Raw genomic sequence first — 18,216 nt, 5'->3', positions numbered from 1 at the left:
AAATGTTGACGTATTATATCACTTTTATAACACTTCCACTTATTTACAGCCGGTGACTATACTACTAGAAAACGTCATTTTATAGTATTAGTCTACATACTAAAATTCATTAAAATCCATTAGCAGGTTTTCACGTAATTTAGTAAAAAACCAATATTTTTACAAATTTTTGACGCCCTCTACCGGCTAAACGAGACAATTTTGGATATAACTAAGTCGGCTTAGATCGACATATTTTGACGTCAGGAGTCTGTCGTCAAACGTTGTACACGTATTTTCCGGACACCCTGTATATGCTTAGTATTCGTATTCATGATGTTCAATTTTCAAAGTCCCTACGGCATGCTAGGACACGTGGTTGGTACCCAAATGTACCTACTAATAGTCACTATTATAGGCCAGAAAGACAATGTGGGAGGCGGGACAATTTGTCCAGAAACCAAGAAAAACCATCAAAATATATGCTTAGTATTCGTATTCATTATGTTCAATTTTCAAAGTCCCTACGGCATGCAAGGACAAGTGGTTGGTACCCAAATGTACCTACTAATAGTCACTATTATAGGCCAGAAAGACAATGTGGGAGGCGGGACAGTTTGTCCAGAAACCAAGAAAAACCATCAAAATATATGCTTAGTATTCGTATTCATTATGTTCAATTTTCAAAGTCCCTACGGCATGCAAGGACAAGTGATTGGTACCCAAATGTACCTACTAATATACACTATTATAGGCCAGAAAGACAATGTGGGAGGCGGGACAGTTTGTCCAGAAACCAAGAAAAACCATCAAAATATATGCTTAGTATTCGTATTCATTATGTTCAATTTTCAATGTCCGTACTACAATTTTTGAGAAAGCGCCTATAAGTAAATGTGGCAACGTTGTATTTGCTGTCATTTTTCTTTCTTGGAGTATTCGAGTATTTTATATTCGTAGATTTGTTTACTATTTATCAGTCTGTTGAATGTGCATTTTTAATAAAAATTGAGTTTAAAGGTGGTAACTTAATACAACATAATTGTATTGCTTTAATGTGTATTGTTTCAGATGATTATAAGTACTATAACATGTAAGTAATTAGAAATATTCAAATTTTTGAATGTATTTGCCAATAGAAAAAAATAAATCGCCGCCACTGACCAATCGGGCATCTTCGGCTCCGGCTTGCTGGAATCCGGCTTGCTGCCTTCACACCAGTTCTTACAAGTATTTTATTACATACGCCTATCTCTTATCTGTTACAATAATAATTCTCAGGACACTTAAAATAACTTAGCCTAGCAAATTCCCAAAGACGTCCTTTTACAACAATAAATATGTCGCCATCCAAGAGTGGTTGATAAAAGACGCCCTCAAGTATCACGAGCCCGTGTGAAGTTCTCACGATGGGCTCGCCACCTTGATATGATTGCTAACATATACATTACTAAAAATTTGTCTAGTCTGACCATTTTTTAAGGGTGGTTCAACTAACAAATTGGGCCTATTTCACAGATCTGTATCCTGTCAACTCCATCCTCCAACTTTTATGAAGAAATTGACCTAAGCGAGGAACAAATTACCCACTAAGAAGATTGCAACATATCAATCAAGTTGAAGAGTGAAATTGTGTGCAGGGGGCTATTTACATTAGAAGAGTGAATAAAAAAGCATGTTTTAAGGTCAGTAGGTATATTGATTTTATTTAAATTAACATTCAAATGAAAACCAATGCAGTTTTCATTATTGTTTTATGTTTAACAATTATCATTATACACTGCATTGCTCAACTTTGAGTTAATATTGTACAGTGTCTTTGTACAGTAGGTACTGCATAAATTTGATGAAATGGAAGGGGCTTAAGTCTAGTTTATATAACAAAATTTAATTTTAGTAATAGTATTAATATTAGCACTAAGAATAGAATCAATGCTTATGACCAAAGGAGTTTGTAAAAAAATAATTCAAATTTACTATCAGTAATAATTGAATTCACTTAAAAACCAAATCTTTTTAGGGCTAATACCAAAATTAAATCTTCTTGCTTTTTTCACACCTGTTGTATGGTTAACCTGGCATTGACAGATGAATATTATCACAAAAATGACAGTTTTTAAGGACATGATTTTATTAACTTTTTTATTTTTGTTTTGGGTTCCTGCTTAAAGAAAAAGGTTTGCAGTTACAATCTACAACTTTTTATTTAATATTTACTATTTATGTACTGGCACTTGTTAGTCTATATGTTATGTAATAACCTCCATACACTTATCATTTATAATCACCTTCAATTTTTACAGTGAATACTAATACTTGAACTAAATTTCTCCACTGGTACACCCACTCTATAAAGTGGGCTGTACTTTTTCCAAAAACACTTGGAACCTTGTTTTTATAGGAGGTTTTGGATTCTACCGAGGATTCTACAAACAATTCTTATTTCATGCAACATACTCCATACTGTTATTCAATTGTTTTTAAACAAATGTCAAACACTTTTAAAAATTATAGGTCCCACAACTTTTACTTAAAAAAATAGAAAAAAATTAAAATCATCTTTTTAAAATGAACTCTATGGGCTGTTACAATAACCAAGACGGTTTATAATCTTTTTACATTTTTTTTTTTTAAATGTTATCAATCATTGTTGGGGATGTTAATCTGATTTATGGAAAATTATTGGTTTCAAATTATCAATATTTACAGAACAATTGTGGTACAAGTTGCATGGAACAATACTTAGAATTGTTTGTTTCTAGATTCCAAATTATACAATAATAAAGTAGTGTTGCCATTTAAAAGATCAAAAATATTTTAAATACGCAGTTTTTGGGCCCTGTATAATTCCAAATTCATATAACAAAAGCAGCTGTTAATAAAATTACAAACATAGAGGTCTGAGAATTTTTGTGAAAAGTTAGACTTTTTAATTTTATTGGACTTAGGCAGTATGCATGTTACAAAAGCACTGTATGTATTCACTGTGTTATCTAAATGCATGTTTGAAGGAACAGTCATAATCTAATTCATATAAGTGTCAATTGTTCAGATCAAATGATGGCTATAAAATTACTTACATGATACAACATTTGCTTATCTAGTATAGTTTATACGAAATCAGTTGGGACAGATCAAAATACGGGGTTCGATCAACACACCACATAAAGCATAGGAAAAAACGAGCAAATTTGTATGTGATTGTCCCCCGTAGAAATTTGCAGCGAGTCAACGTGGACTTGATGTGTGAGTGTCACCAATAATTTTAAGCGTAAGCAACATAAGGCCGTTTAATTGGTCACCCGACAGTTCTTATTGGTCGGCGGCTTAAAATCTATTTTCAGTTTCTTCAGATGTTTTTTAAGATAATCCTGGCTTCCGTACAGGTGGCAAAGGCAGTGCAGTCCGGTGTTTATAGTTAAAACTGTAAGAACTATAAAGCAAAAACTAAAAAATATATAAAACTTTAACTCCCTGTATTTCTTTAACGAAGCTTTTCTCGAAATAGTTTATAATGCAAACTCATATTATTTTTCAATTTTCTATCGCTCTCTGAAGTATAAGTAATTTTTTTCTTAACGTTTATATTTCATGTTATGATTTGTTTGTGTGATTACTTTCGTGTTAATTTCCTTATTGGATATATATTTGAGTTAACTCTTAACATGGCGTTTTGGAGGCCTTTTGATGTTAGTGACGACCAGACAGATAATCGAGGTAAATTTGTTATTTTAGATTTGACAGGCTGGGAATCAAATAAATTATGTATATGAATTTATGTTTTTCAGACTCTTTGCATATGGAGTTCAAGAATAAAGACTTACACGTTCAATCTCAACGGATTATTTTAAATATATATTCGTGTCTAAAAAGTGAATGTGATTCTACTGACTGGCAGATTGTAAAAAGAATTTGTAAACTTACAAAACTAAGCTGTTCCACAGTTGATAGAGTGATTAAATCTGGAGAGGTGGTTTATCATACAATTAAGCGCAAACGAATAGGCCAAAAATTGAAAAACGTTGATTTAGGCACCAAAGAAGACATACGGAGGATTGTTTACGAATTTTATAAGGAGAATTTTACAAGGTTCCTACCTTAGAAATGATTAGAAACAAGTTGACGGAATTTCCAACTTACAACTATAAGTCTCTAGAAAGCCTAAGAAATATATTAATGGAAATAGGTTTTAGTTACAAAAAATTAGACAAAAGGATGATAATCATGGAGTCGTCTCGTATTGTTCAACTACGACAAGATTACTTGCGCCACATAAAGAAGTACCGAGACGAAGGCAGAAATATAATATATTTGGATGAAACTTGGTTTGATACACATGATGTTATTCAAAATGGCTGGAACGACGGCAGCAAAAATTGTAATTTAAGTGTCCCATGTTCTAGGGGAAAGCGAATTATAATTCTGCATGCAGGATCAGAAGACGGTTTTGTGCCTAATGCCTTACTGCTATCGGCAAAAAATATAAAAAATTCATGTGCTGACTATCATGATTTGTTTGAAAGCTGGGCAACACAACAGCTTTTGCCTAACATTAAGCCTAACTCAATAGTTGTTATGGACAATGCTTCATATCACTCCCGACTGCATTGCAAGATTCCAAACACCGGTACGAAAAAAGCAGATATAATTTCCTTCATGCAAAGGAAGGTATGACAACATCGCAAAAATTGACAAAAAAGGACATGTTACATAAAATTAAGCAACAAAATTTCAAAAAAGAATACCGTGTTGACATGCTTTTTGAGTCGCATGGGCATACTATATTACGGCTGCCTCCTTACTATTGTGTATTTAACCCTATAGAAATGATTTGGGCTGCAGTGAAAACAAAATTAAAAAAGATAAATCAATCACCTCGGTTAAGTGCATCAATAGTGGAAAATATAAGATTAGTAGTGGAGGAAGTGGATAAATCCGGTATATGGAAGAACTGCGTATCACACGTTAAAAAAAAAGAAAATGAATATTGTATTTTACCCCCAGTCACCCCCGTAGTAATCAATCCTGGTGAATCCAGCTCGGAATCTGAAAGTGATCAAAGTGACTAATAACTGAACTGACATTAAAACAAATGTAAATACTTATTAGTTTCTTAAAGTTTTTTTTTTATTTTTAATTTCATGTATTGTATATGTATAAATATTTAATATTTTGTTACAATTGAATTAACTAAATTGGACAATAATTAAAACTTTATTAAAAAATTCATTAGTGCCTCAATAATTTTATTTCACGCCGCCCATGATCAACAAAGACACCGACTAGTTTAGTTTTTTTAGTTGTTTCAACTGACTTCGTAAAGACTATACCATGATTGTAAAGCAAACTCGATGCATTGGCATTGCTATCTCAGAAAGTGTTGATAGAGCTTTAGTTAAATGGAGGCAAGGTTGCGCATTTTATTGCTAAATAATTTGTTAAAAAAAAATTCATAAAAGTTTCATTACATCCGGATATATCGGACAAAAACCGGAAAACTCAAATTTCTATTTTATTTATTTACCACTTTAATCAATGGCATCTTCTGGAGGCACTTTTTTATGCTCTTCAAGAAACTAGTTTTAGTTTTCAGCTCAAACATTACTTTTTTAGATACCAACATCAACTTCAAATTATCAAATATGGACCTCAACTTTTTATTTAATTTTTTAGTAGCCACAGACCTTGTGGAACTAATAATGTGTCACACTTGTCAAAAAACTATACCTAGTGTACTCGTATTATGTACTTGGTATTTTAAGATTTTTTAAAAAATTAAGCAATTGAAATTGATATGTTGTCATAATGAGTAGATAATTTAGTTTTAATTAATTTAATAATTAAGTTCATTGCTCCTTCGAAAAAGAGAGAGAGTTTCTTATGGTACTTTTCATGCATATTTGAAAAAAAACAAATACCTAAGTACACTAGGTATAATTTTTTAATAAGTAGGGCACATCATTACTTTTGGGAGGTTGGTAGCTACTAAAAAAACGAAATCAAAAGTCCCGGTCCGTATTTTAAAATATTAAGTTGATGATGCTATCTAAAAAACGAAACGTTGTAGCTAAATACAAACATTATTTTCTTAAATAGCATAAATTATTGCCTCCAGAAGGTGCAATTGATTTTCCAAAATAATCAATAATAAAGTGGTGAAAAAATAAAATAGAAATTTTATTCATTGTTTTTGTTGGATATCTCCGGAGGTAATAAAAATTGTTTTAATTTTTTTTTACCAAATTATTTGGCCATAAAATGCGCAACTTTGTCTCCATTTAACCAAAGCTCTATCGACTATACTTTCTGAGATAGCAATGCTAATGCATCTAATTTGTAACACCCTGTATTTGTGCAGCTGCAATGTTTTTTTTCGACGACTTACTTTGAAAGTACCTCATGTACGCTTCCATTTAGAAGCAGAAAGGGGTTATTTGCCGCGCGCGAGCAGAAAGAGAGATTTTCTGCTCTAGAGCGTTTTCGCTTTCTACTAACAATCTACTCACCAACTTTTTTCGGCGTTTCCATAACAACGCTTGACATACCTGTTTGAAATAACCACATTCCGTCAAAGTGATTTATCGGTGACAATGAGTTCGAGCGACGAAAATGATGTGAGTTGTCCTTCTAATCCACCCCACAGCAGTCGTCGAAAAAATATCGTCTATATTTCGAGCCAAAAGTACTTTTGCCGCTTTTACATGATTGCAGCGTTCGGCTTCGCCTCAAGCTGCAAATTTCATGTGCAAGCGGCAAATATATACTTTCCGCTCTTAATATAGAATATACTATTTTAACAATCCAATACTTAATGAAGTTCATTTTTTTTATATTTTGATTATTTGAGCTTACCATTTTCTATAAATATGGTATGTCTCAGATGGAAAGTAGTGTGTACATTCTGTGAAAATAGATTTCTAGTCTCTACTGTTCAACGTAAAAAATAATATAAAAGGTTTTAAGTGCATATTGTGCAGCCGGAACACCCTACTGTGACGTCACGCGGCTTATCACTTTGAGGAAACAAATTCAGCTGATTAAGCCATCTTGCATCTCTTGTTATGTCAACTAGTTCGAAATAGGGTTCTTGCACAGAAAATATTTATAGACATTTTGTATTTTAGGGAGTAGTACGTCATTAAAATAACCCCACCCCAAAATATTAATTTTCTTTTTTATGTTATAGTGAAGATATCTTGAAATGAAAATCCTACAAATTTTCATACTTTATTCCCGCGCAAAATCAATTATGATGGGCCTGACGTAACAGACCCGTAAAACGTTGCCTATTCACACCGCATACAGTTAGTACAATTTCAAAATAATTTCAGGTTTGAGCTATGTTGCCATATTTATTAGAAAATGCAGTTAACAGAAACTCAAACAAGTATGTGTGGGTGGGTATATTATGAGGTTTTTATATCTGAGATGTCAGTTATAAAACTACGTCTTTTCCTTTAGTACAAAAGAGAAATAAAACTATTTACCATAAATTGAAAAACTCGTAAATATTACAATTCTATGAAAAACACAAATTATTAAGAATTAGAACACAATCCGACAACGTTGCAACATAAAATTATACTATTTTTTTGACAGTAATGAGTACTGACATTTGACATGCCCTTGCCGTTTTGCGGTTTGTGTCTCGTGTTTGGTAATTTGGTTTTGTTTTGAATTTGAAAGAGTTTAGTGCTGTTGAGTTCAACTGTTTTAATTTTTTTTTAAACATGACCGAGTTAGGGTTTGTGAAAGCCGATTCACGGAATCTACCTACAGTGGATGCTGTTATGGTGGCTAATTTTTTTGCAGAAAGTGATGTTTTTCACTGTGCTGAAATTCGTGGGGTTAAAGCTGAAAGGTAATAATACAATAAAATAAATAATTCAGTTATGTGTAGAAAGGTGCACTTTGTAAAATAACATAATAATAACAATATTGGTTTTAGTGCTGGGAGGCAAAATTATGGTGATTCTGCGATAGGGTATGTGCAAATAAAGCGGGAAGCTAACATATGTACAGTCAAAGGAAAAATATGTCCAGAGCACAAAGTAAGAGGGAAATCTTACAGTCAAACCATCACTCTGGATGAGCAAGCAGAAAAAGTTATTAGCTGTGATTGTCATGACTGTGCTGCATCTTCCGGTATTTTTACTTAATGTTTTATCAAGTATTTATTTATAATTTAATTTTGTTTATTAGGAGGCTGTAAACATATGATTGCTTTCCTAATGTGGCTGCACAGACGAAGTGAAGAACCATCACCAACAGAAGTAAAATGTTACTGGAAAAAATCAACATTGGCCTCTGTTGGATCAAGCATTAAATTCATCACACTTGATGATTTTGGTGCCTCAGCTGGAAAAGTAAATCCAAAATCAAATCCTGATGAGTTCTTGTCTTCAGTTATTCAGAAGGCTAAGGAAACAGGATCTCAAATGCAGCTGCTCAAACACTACTCAGAAGAACCAACTGAAAAGCAACTTAGTATCCATAAATTGGTGGTACTTTTTTTACAGAAAAGTGGTAATAATGATGCAGATGCATTTTGCAACTTTGCAAGTACACAAATGTCAATTGATGTATGTCAAAAAGCCTGCATAATGACAACTGAGCAGTCAGATTCAAAGTTGTGGCATGACTTAAGATATGCTCGAGTTACTGCATCAAAAATCTATGAATTTGCGAAATGCAAAACAGCCCCTGGTTCACTTATAGAATCTGTAACTGGTGGAATTAAAATTAAAGAGACCAATGCTATGAAAAGAGGAAAACTATTGGAAAAGAAAGTTTTGCAGACAGTTGAGAAACTGACAAACATCAACTTTAAAGCAACAGGCTTGCTAATATCACCAGGACATCCACTTCTAGGGGCATCACCAGATGGAATCTCTGAACAATATGTGTTGGAAATAAAGTGTCCTTCAAAAGAAAAAACAGTGTGTTTGTACATTAAGAATGGAGAAATTGTGAATAAATGTAAAGCACAAATACAGTTGCAAATGCACCTTTTTGGAAAACAAAAGGGTATCTTTTGTGTTGCAGACCCATTTTTTGAAACTAATGGAAAAGTGAGTTTGTTGTATGTGGACTACGATCAAGAATTCACTGAAAATTTAATAGAAGCAGCAGAAGCATTTTGGAAAGAGAATGTATTTCCCTTTTTACTTAGTAGTTTTAAAAAACATTAGCTGGTTAGTTTTGTTGACTTTAGAGTATGTATGTATTTCTGATTTTTCTCTTTCTGATATTTTTGTAAATACATTTGTAGAGATCTTAATTTTGTTTTCTTTTTTATTAAAGCTATTAAAGGGTTTGGGGTTGTTAGTTTAATAATACAAAATAAAATTATATTGTAGTAGTAAATTGGCTAACCTGGAAACATTAGAACCACTTCCTTGCTGCAAATAAAAAAATCATTTTTGAAAATTAAATTATTCTATTTGAATAACTAGAAAAAGAAAAAAATTAATAATATTTATTTAGCATAAAAACTACATAATCTATCAAATATAACATTACGTGTACAAAAGACACAGTGCTATCCACTACAACAAGACACATGTTTATATAAATTTAGGTAATATCACAGTAATGTGTAACAAAACTAATGATTATCCTTTTATTAAAGGATCTTGTAAATTTACTAATCCACAAGCTATGTTTACAACATGGTCAGTTAAGGGAATTAACTTAGAATGTAAACAAGAATGTGGCCTTAAAAAGTTAAACTCCCTCACTCGGCGAATGACACGTTCAATATGTATTCTTAAGCTAGCAATTCTTTTTGTGGCCATCACTTCCTCCTTTGACAGCTTAGCATCGCTGGAAACACTGGGCGGACGCACTAAGGTACAATTTTTTTCAAGGAGTAGTTTCTCAATGTTTTTAAACCCCCGGTCCGCCATCACAACTACTCCAGGTTTTAAAACTTCTAAATAGCCACTGTTTTCTAAAACACATTGATCTGTGGTACGGCCACCAAATCCTTTTGAAATAAAGTTTATTATTCCATCTGGCGTACAAGAAATCAAATACTTTAAAGTATTTGCCTTTTTATATTCTGACCATGTCAGTGCTTGTTTAACAGGATCTACAGGTTTATGAATTTCTATTTCAAAGCAGTCAATAATGCTCTCTACACTTCCAAACCGCGCTCTAAATGGTAGAGGAAGTTGAGCTTTTATTGACTCACTAGAAGGCCATACAATTAGTTTTTTTAATAAGGGACCCATCAAAACTACTCCTTCTTTGAATATCTTGCTTACTGAACTTTCACTTAGTCCAAAGTCATCTGCAAGTTGAATAAATGTACGTCCGGTTTTGATTTTCATCAAAGTGATATGTATATTTATTTCTTTTAAGGCAGTTTGTTTTTTGACCTCCTCAATGAACCACATCAACTCCTTTGAAATACCTAAGTACATCTTGGGATGCCTATTTATTTTAACCATAGTTGATTGCAATGCCAACTCAGAAATATTTTCTTCCCTTATCAAATAAGCGTCACTCTCACTTGTTGGAATTTCTTCCGATGTGGAAATGTTTGGAGGTGAAGATGTACTTGATGAAGGCTGTGACAAACTGGGGGAAAAGTGCAATTTTCTAGGTTTACCACTAACTTTCCGTTTATTTGGCTTCTCTTCTAAATGTTTGATTGGAGAAGTAGCTTGTTCTCTTGTCAAAATTTTTATAGGTGAATTCAACTTATTCACACAATGTGGTGCAACTTGAACAGCTTTGCTCTTATAGTGAGGTTTATATAAAACTTGCTCACTTTTATGAACCGTCTGTAACTGGGATGCAAGTGGCGGTGTGTTTTGATCACAAACAGTTAAGCAAGCTGATGTACTTTGAAAAGTAGTACAACTTACTGGAACTACTTCACTTGCTTCTTGAAATTTTGCCACTTTTCTTGGAACTTCTTCCTCTTGTTGTGTGTTTGTGAGTGCACTACTCGTTGAATTAGAAGCCAAAACATCACATGAGGAGATGGATAAACTCTGTGGAAGGTTGCATCGCGGGATGGCAGTTTTTTTCATTTTTTTTCTGCATTTCATCATTTTCCACTCCATGTAGTTCTCCATATCGTTTGGCAGCTACAATAAAGTACAACATAGAGTAAAAATATTTCTACAAAATTTCTGGTAGGAGTAGGGGCCTTTAATAGTATCAGTTTAAATTAGATTCAACCAAGGATTAAACTAAGTATATTACCTAAAATGTACTTACGTCAAAGTGATCTTCACAGATGTATAAAGACTTTCTGGCAATTTGTTGCGAATCACGTCCAGTTGCCGCTATCCACAACAATCTTGTGCTTCTATTTGAAGGGATTTGAAAAAATTCTTTGGTTGGTGTTTTGATGGAAGTGTTGCTGCAGGACGACATCAAACACCACTTATATTCTCCACTCATGTTTAGATACAAGGTATAATACGATAATTGTCACTTGATAATAACAGGAAAATTAACAGTAACCGTATAATAACTCAATTTCAAAAGGAACACAGAGGAAACACACAACAAACAACTAAGAGACACGACAATAAAGGACAAATTGACAATACGAATATTACGAATACGCCATTACGCCAATCTGCTCTAGCTCCACTTCACTTCAGCACCGAGCATAGAGAATAATACTATCACTAGTACAAAGTCAAAGTCGAAGTCCAGAATTCTCAAAATTGTACTGCACTGAATTTTGGCAACGTTGTCTCATACGGGTTATCTACGTCACACGATTCGGCGGGCGTTTCAAACGCATAATTGTTATATGTCGATTATTGGCATTAAACGGAAATTAAAAAAAAAAGGGAATGTTAAAGCTTTGTATTTGACCCCTATAGTGCCGATTAAAGCAAAAAAAAAAAAATGTTCAAGAACCCTATTGTCACTTTGCTTTTGTTTTTATTTTGTTATGTCAAACAGATTCCCATGCAGCTAAAATAGTTATGTTTTTAATTTTAATACAATATTTCAATAATAGTTGAAAATTATACACTAAAATCAGGAATCAAGGACATAGAGCCTGCTGGTCCATGTAAGATTACAATGCCAATTTCATACTTAACCTATGTATTTAACCCTGCTGCTGCATCATTATTACACATTTTTCTTGTCTGGCATTTTTTAAGTATAGTTCAAGTAACAAATTAGGCCTATCTCTCTCTCATCTGTATCTGGTATATGCTGAATACTTTACTACTTTTTCATGTGGGTGAGAAAGCATAACTTCTATATAAAAATTGACTTAAACAAGGCTCAAATGACCCACCAAGAAGTACTACAATAGAACAGTGCATAAAAGAGCAAGTTTTAGTGTTAGTTAACTATTTTTACTGAAATTGACATTAAAATGAAAAGCATTGCAGTTTTCATTATTGTTTTACATTAACACAATAATCTCAACAATAATCATCATTATTTACTTTGGTAAATTGCATTATTGAACGTCAAATCAATATGTATTATATTTAGTGTTATCTAAAAGCATGTTTAAAGTAATAGTAATAATGAGGTAGTTTGCAGTTACAAATGATGAACTCAAGACACCACTTGTATGAAACATCTTCTATCTTATGAGTACTATGATTATAAAGCAAACACCTTTGTGCAGTTGCAGTGTTTTTAAAATCAAGTAAATTCTTCTGAATTTTTAGATAATGTGATTGTTCAAGCTATTCCATTTCTGTAAATAATATACAGGGTAATTCAAATTTGACCCTCACCATTGGGATCTCGGAAACTATAAGAGAAATGAGAAAGTTTAAGTTGGGGCAAAGTTGCGCAATTCAAAGCTCAACCAAATGCCGTTTTAAAACTTTCGACTTTTCGGGTACTTCCGAAGATATCCAAAAAAAACTGAAAAATTAATTTTTTATTTTTATTTATTTCTAACCTTATTTGAAAAGATATCCCAAAACTAAAAGCATCTTTTTATTGCCACTTTTTCCCAGCTATTCGGCGATGGATTCAAATTTGCTACACGACCTTTGGTTTTTTGGCAGCCATCATCAACTTTCTTTTTTCTTATGGGCGCCATATTGGACTTTTAGCCCACCAAATAGTACGTTTTATTCTGATTTTAGTGATGTACTTATGATTTGCTTCATAAATAACAAAATAATTCAATAAAAACTAATTTTACCTTAGTTAGCTTTGAGTTAATGAGACGTTTTATAAAGATTACTTGGTAGTACTTGTCACACGTAACTGGCCTGAAGAGTCACGAAGGTGTACACGTGACTTAAACCGGTTTATTCACTGGAAGAGCTTAGGGCGGTGCAAGTTTAATAGAACTGTAATTTTAGTTTTTTGTTAATATAAGAAGTCGAAATTTAAGTAAAATTCTGGGGTTAACTTCAGAATTTTGTTGCTTAGAATGACTGGCCATCATGATCACTTCTTCCGAGGTTTCCTTTTGCTTCTTAGTGGCATAATATTTGCTTTTCAGAAACCTGTATATGACAAAAAGTAAAATTAAAATTAGTATAATGGGTTATCCATTTTGTGGTTCCGAAAGTAAACGTAAATAAAACACACTTCCATTTAGAATTTTGATCAAATTTTTATTTCAATATAATGCTTAGACCTTGCCATTATGTATGGAATACAACATCATTTAAATGTCCTCCACGTGACTTCTTACAGGACTCGATCCTTGTGAGGTAATTTTCCACGACTCGCCGGCACATTTCAGGCAATATCTCACCCATAACTTGACGTATGTTGGTTTTCAGAGCTTCAATAGTTTGGGGATTGTCGGCATAAACACGATCCTTCGCATAACCCCATAAAAAAAAATCCAAAGGCGATAAATCGCACGACCTTGGTGGCCAATTGACATCACCGAAACGAGAAATTACACGTCCTTCGAATTTTTCTTGCAATAAAGCCAAAACTGGTCGTGTTGTGTGGCTTGTTGCACCGTCTTGCTGGAACCACATCTCTTCCAAATCCATATCATTAATTTCAGGCCAAAAAAAATCGGCAATCATTTGGCTGTAGCGATGAGAATTGACAGTTTGAGTCACGCCTTCTTCATTTTCAAAGAAGTACGGGCCTATCACTCCTCCAGACCAAATGGCGCACCAAACAGTGACTTTTTGTGGATGTAATGGTCTCTCAACAGTTACATGAGGATTTTCACTGCCCCATATGCGACAATTTTGCTTGTTTACATAGCCACCGAGTGAAAAATGTGCTTCGTCGCTGAAGAAAATTCGATGCGAAAAATCGTCATCCAAACGTTGTTGTTCAAGCACCCAATCGGCATATGTTCTACGCATTCCATGGTCAGCGGGCTTCAGTTCTTGTGTCAACTGAACCTTATAAGGATGGAGATGCAAATCCAAATGCAAAATACGCCATAGCGTGCCGTAAGACAGGCCCAAATGTTGCGCACGCCGAGGAATGGATAAATTCGGGTCTTCTTCAACACTTTTACTTACAGCGGCAATATTCGGCTAGGAATTGGTTGGCAATTAGACACATTTGTGATCATTTTCAATAATTGAACTTCACATGGTGATTTTTCCTGTGATTTTACAGTGATAGCTTCATGGCAGATAAATTCTTCAGGAATTATTTCGAAACAATTTTCGTTAGAGAAAAAGTGATTTTGCTCATTTATCATTAGATATTTAGATTTTGGTATTATTAATTGATAAGAATTATCCTTCATTACCGGCATCAGATACAGATGGTAGAAATTGTACATTTGACTTTGTACAGTAGGTATTTCGATAATAAATATTATTTTGTTTTCACTACTGTAGCTCTTGATATTTTTTCAAACATTAAGATATTAACCTTGTTTGGTTCAAATGGAAGTTCTGTGGTAGTTAAGTATTTAGAGATATACTGAATTTCATTTAATAATTTATTTGGTTGAATTATTGAATTATGTAGAATATTCATCTTTGAAAATGTAATTGCAGTTTCAATTCTTTCAAATATATTATAGATAGCTTGAAATTCAGTAGTTAATTGAGAGATTACCATTTCTGTGTAGAAAAAATAGTAAGTTCCGATAGCTTGGGCTTCCAATGCATAAAAAACGTCTTCAATATGATCTATTCTTGATTTTAACAGTAATTGATTTTGTGTTAAATTCTGCATACTTGCTTTAAATACGTCAATTGCTTTTTGGAACAGCGTTATTTGATCTTTTACCGACGTTTTCAACTTTGATTGATTGGTAGATAGTTTTCCTATCGCTTTCTCATACCTTTCTGCATCTTCTTGATCAAGATTGCCTGTAATAGTTTTTATAATTGACTCTATAGCATTTATTAGTCCTTTTTTCTTTCTATTGTTCACAATTGGATTTAACTGATTGATTTGTTCTAAAATCCGATTTTGTAGAAATGTTGCTATGTTATAAGAGTTGATAAACGTTTTTTATAACTATCAGTTATTTGTGTATTATTTTCAAAAGCTTTTTTTATACGTACATATTGTCCTTGTAAGTTGTAAAAGTTCTCAGTTAGACTAGTTATATCAAATATTTGTACGAAACTCCATGAGTCAATAGCATTTTGAGCATTTCCGAGTTTTAGCGGTAGTAATCCCGGATTATCTTTCATATCATAGAATTTGGGGGAATTTATTTCCGCGAAGACGACGTTGAAGATTCTGTTTTAATTCCTTAATATGAATTATTTCTTTTTTATTTGGATTGTTTTTACTAGTTATTTCAACGCGATTTCTTTCTAGTTTTTCAGTTATAGTATATGGGCCAATAAACTTTTACTTTTCTTTGCACGAGTTTGAGGGTTTTGTTTAAATACGGTTTGTCCGATTTTAAAGTCATTATTTTCATCACCATTAGTATTAAACTTTTGAACTATCTTTTCCTTTTTATTTTCAAGAGTTTGCTTTACTTTATCATAGATTAGTTCTAATTTTTTCTTATGAGTTTCTGCATAGTCATTATAAAACTCTTTAAGAATGAATATATCATTAGGGTCGCGAGTATTTGTATGACCATGTATTAGTTCGAATGGGGTATAATTCGTTGCACTGTGTATGGAACTATTATACGCTATTATAGCATATATCATTAAATTGTCAGTATCATTTGGAAAGGATTCCTTTAAAAGTCTGAAGTGTTCAATGACAGTAGAGTGAAAACGTTCTACAACACTGTTAGATTCGTGATGAAGAGGTGTTGTAAAATGAATTTTGATTTTATGTAAATTCAAAATTTCTTTGACTAAGTCATTATTGAATTCTGTACCATTATCAATAATTATTTTCTCTGGTATTCCGCAAAACGAAAAATATTTTATTAATGCTTTACTAATGCTTATAGCATTTTTGCTAGGTATTTCTAGAGCTGAGGCATACTTTGAGAAAGAATCTACTAGAGTCAAGTAGATTTTATTATTGTAAAAGAATACATGAATATGAACAATTTGAAATGGTTTAGAGGCAGTTTCCGTAATCATTAAAGGAGAATATGGATTTTTTCTTGCATGATGTTGACAAATATCACAAGAGTTAATAAATTGAGATATTGTAGCCTTCATATTAATCCAATAATAATTTCGTTTTAATCGTTCGATCGTTTCGTTAATACCTCTATGATTAACTTTTCCTTCATGGTGGTTTTTTCCTAACAAAATTTGTTCTTCAGGGTCTGTTATCGTATTAACCAGTTTGGTACATCGTATTAGATTGGGTCCTTTTTCAGAAAAATGTTTTAAATATATTTCATTAAATTTCAAATAGAAATCAGCTGTATGAAAATATATGCAATACGTTTTGTTATGAATGGTATAGTCTTTTAAGAATTGCAAGATTAATTCTTCATTGTTATATCTTGGAATTTGTACCGTTAAGATTTTATGTTGTTGATAATTTTCTTGCTTAACATCAATTTTAGGATGTGCATTTGGAAAAACTAAAATTTGATTGGTTTTATTATTTATCATTTCATCAAGAATTTTAATTCCGTCATTGGTAGTTTCATTGATATTAGAATGTTGAGTATTATCATCATTTTTATCTATATTAGGTGGTTTAATTTGTACGTCCGATATTATTCGAACTTTTGATTGTTCTGAAGTATCGTCATTTAAATGAGATAAAGCCTGTTCTGTATATTCTCGTAATGATGTTATTACTGGGTCTTCAATTGGAATATCTTGAGTAGTGGTAGTTTCACTGGAGTCAAGAGTAGCGCCTATTTTTTGTAAATATTCAAGGGCTTCTTGTTGATCTTCATCAATATCACCTGGATTATTAAAAAGTGATTCATTTTCTAAAGCATTTAACGGCATTCGCGATAATGCATCTGAATTCACATTTAGTTTGCCTTGTTTATACACTATATGATAATCGAATTCTTCCAGCTTTAAACTCCATCTAACTAATTTACTGTTTGGTTCTTTTAATCTGAACAACCATATCAAAGGTCTATGGTCTGTATAAATTGTAAATTTTCTACCAAATAGATACGGTCTAAAGTATTTACATGCCCATACTACGGCTAGTAATTCTTTTTCGATAGTACTATAACGTGATTCGTTTTCATTTAAAGTACGAGAAGCAAAAGCTATAGGTTTGTCTGATCCTATATTACCTTGCGATAAAACTGCACCGAGAGCTAGATTCGAAGCATCTGTCGTTAAGATAAACGGCTTGTTAAAATCAGGATACTGTAACACTGGGGCATTGATAAGAATATTTTTACAAGTATTAAATGATGTTATGAAATCTGAGTCATGTACTACTTTGGAATCTTTTTTAAGACAGCGAGTTAATGGTTTCATGATTTGAGCAAAGTTTTTGATAAACTTTCGATAATATCCAATTAATCCAAGAAAGCTTTTTATTTCTTTTGGCGTTTTTGGTATAGGGTAGTCTTTAATTGCTTTAATTTTATCAGGATTAGGTTTAACACCGTTAGGAGTTATAACATGTCCTAAGTAATTAACTTCTTTTCTGAGAAATTCTGACTTATCAAGTTGTACTTTAAAATTTGCTTTTCTAAGTCTCTCAAAAACATGTTTTAGTCGATTCATATGTTCTTGTAAAGATGTACTAAACATTACAATGTCATCTAAATAAACTAAACATTCCTCATTTTGTAATCCGCGTAATATATTGTCCATAACCCTTTGGAAAGTGGAAGGAGAATTTTTTAAACCAAAAGGCATTCGTCTGAATTCGTAATGTCCATTTTCTGTTGAAAAAGCAGTTTTTTGGATATCATTCGTGTCCATT

The 18,216-nt window shown here is 32.6% G+C and overlaps 1 protein-coding gene and 1 long non-coding RNA gene across 2 annotated transcripts in view; both read left to right on the top strand.

Moving 5' to 3' along the window:
- The first annotated feature begins 1,350 nt into the window (after positions 1-1,350).
- Positions 1,351-18,216, top strand: part of LOC145735592 (uncharacterized) — a 79,251-nt gene continuing 62,385 nt past the window's right edge. The window contains exon 1 of the long non-coding RNA XR_014179704.1: positions 1,351-1,664. This is a non-coding gene — a long non-coding RNA (uncharacterized LOC145735592). The remainder of the gene's footprint in view (positions 1,665-18,216) is intronic.
- On the top strand, positions 7,058-9,570 carry LOC145735446 (uncharacterized). The gene is made up of 3 exons (XM_081989355.1): positions 7,058-7,840; positions 7,928-8,124; positions 8,182-9,570. Exons 1-3 carry the CDS (start codon positions 7,710-7,712, stop codon positions 9,168-9,170), a joined length of 1,317 nt encoding a protein of 438 aa, XP_081845481.1. The 5' UTR covers positions 7,058-7,709; the 3' UTR covers positions 9,171-9,570.

This window comes from Ips typographus, linkage group LG11 (genome assembly GCF_016097725.1).
Source record: "Ips typographus isolate SLU linkage group LG11, UJ_Ityp_2.0, whole genome shotgun sequence".
In the NCBI taxonomy this organism is placed as follows: Eukaryota; Metazoa; Arthropoda; class Insecta; order Coleoptera; family Curculionidae; genus Ips; species Ips typographus.
The sequence above is the reverse complement of the archived record's forward strand: the minus strand, read 5'-3'. Positions and strand labels throughout refer to the sequence as shown.

Coding starts and splice junctions, on each gene's coding strand:
- LOC145735446 (XM_081989355.1), top strand. CDS start 7,710: ATGACCGAGTTAGGGTTTGTGAAAGCCGATTCACGGAATCTACCTACA. Junction 7,841..7,927: donor CGTGGGGTTAAAGCTGAAAG/GTAATAATACAA, acceptor TATTGGTTTTAG/TGCTGGGAGGCAAAATTATG. Junction 8,125..8,181: donor TGACTGTGCTGCATCTTCCG/GTATTTTTACTT, acceptor TTTGTTTATTAG/GAGGCTGTAAACATATGATT.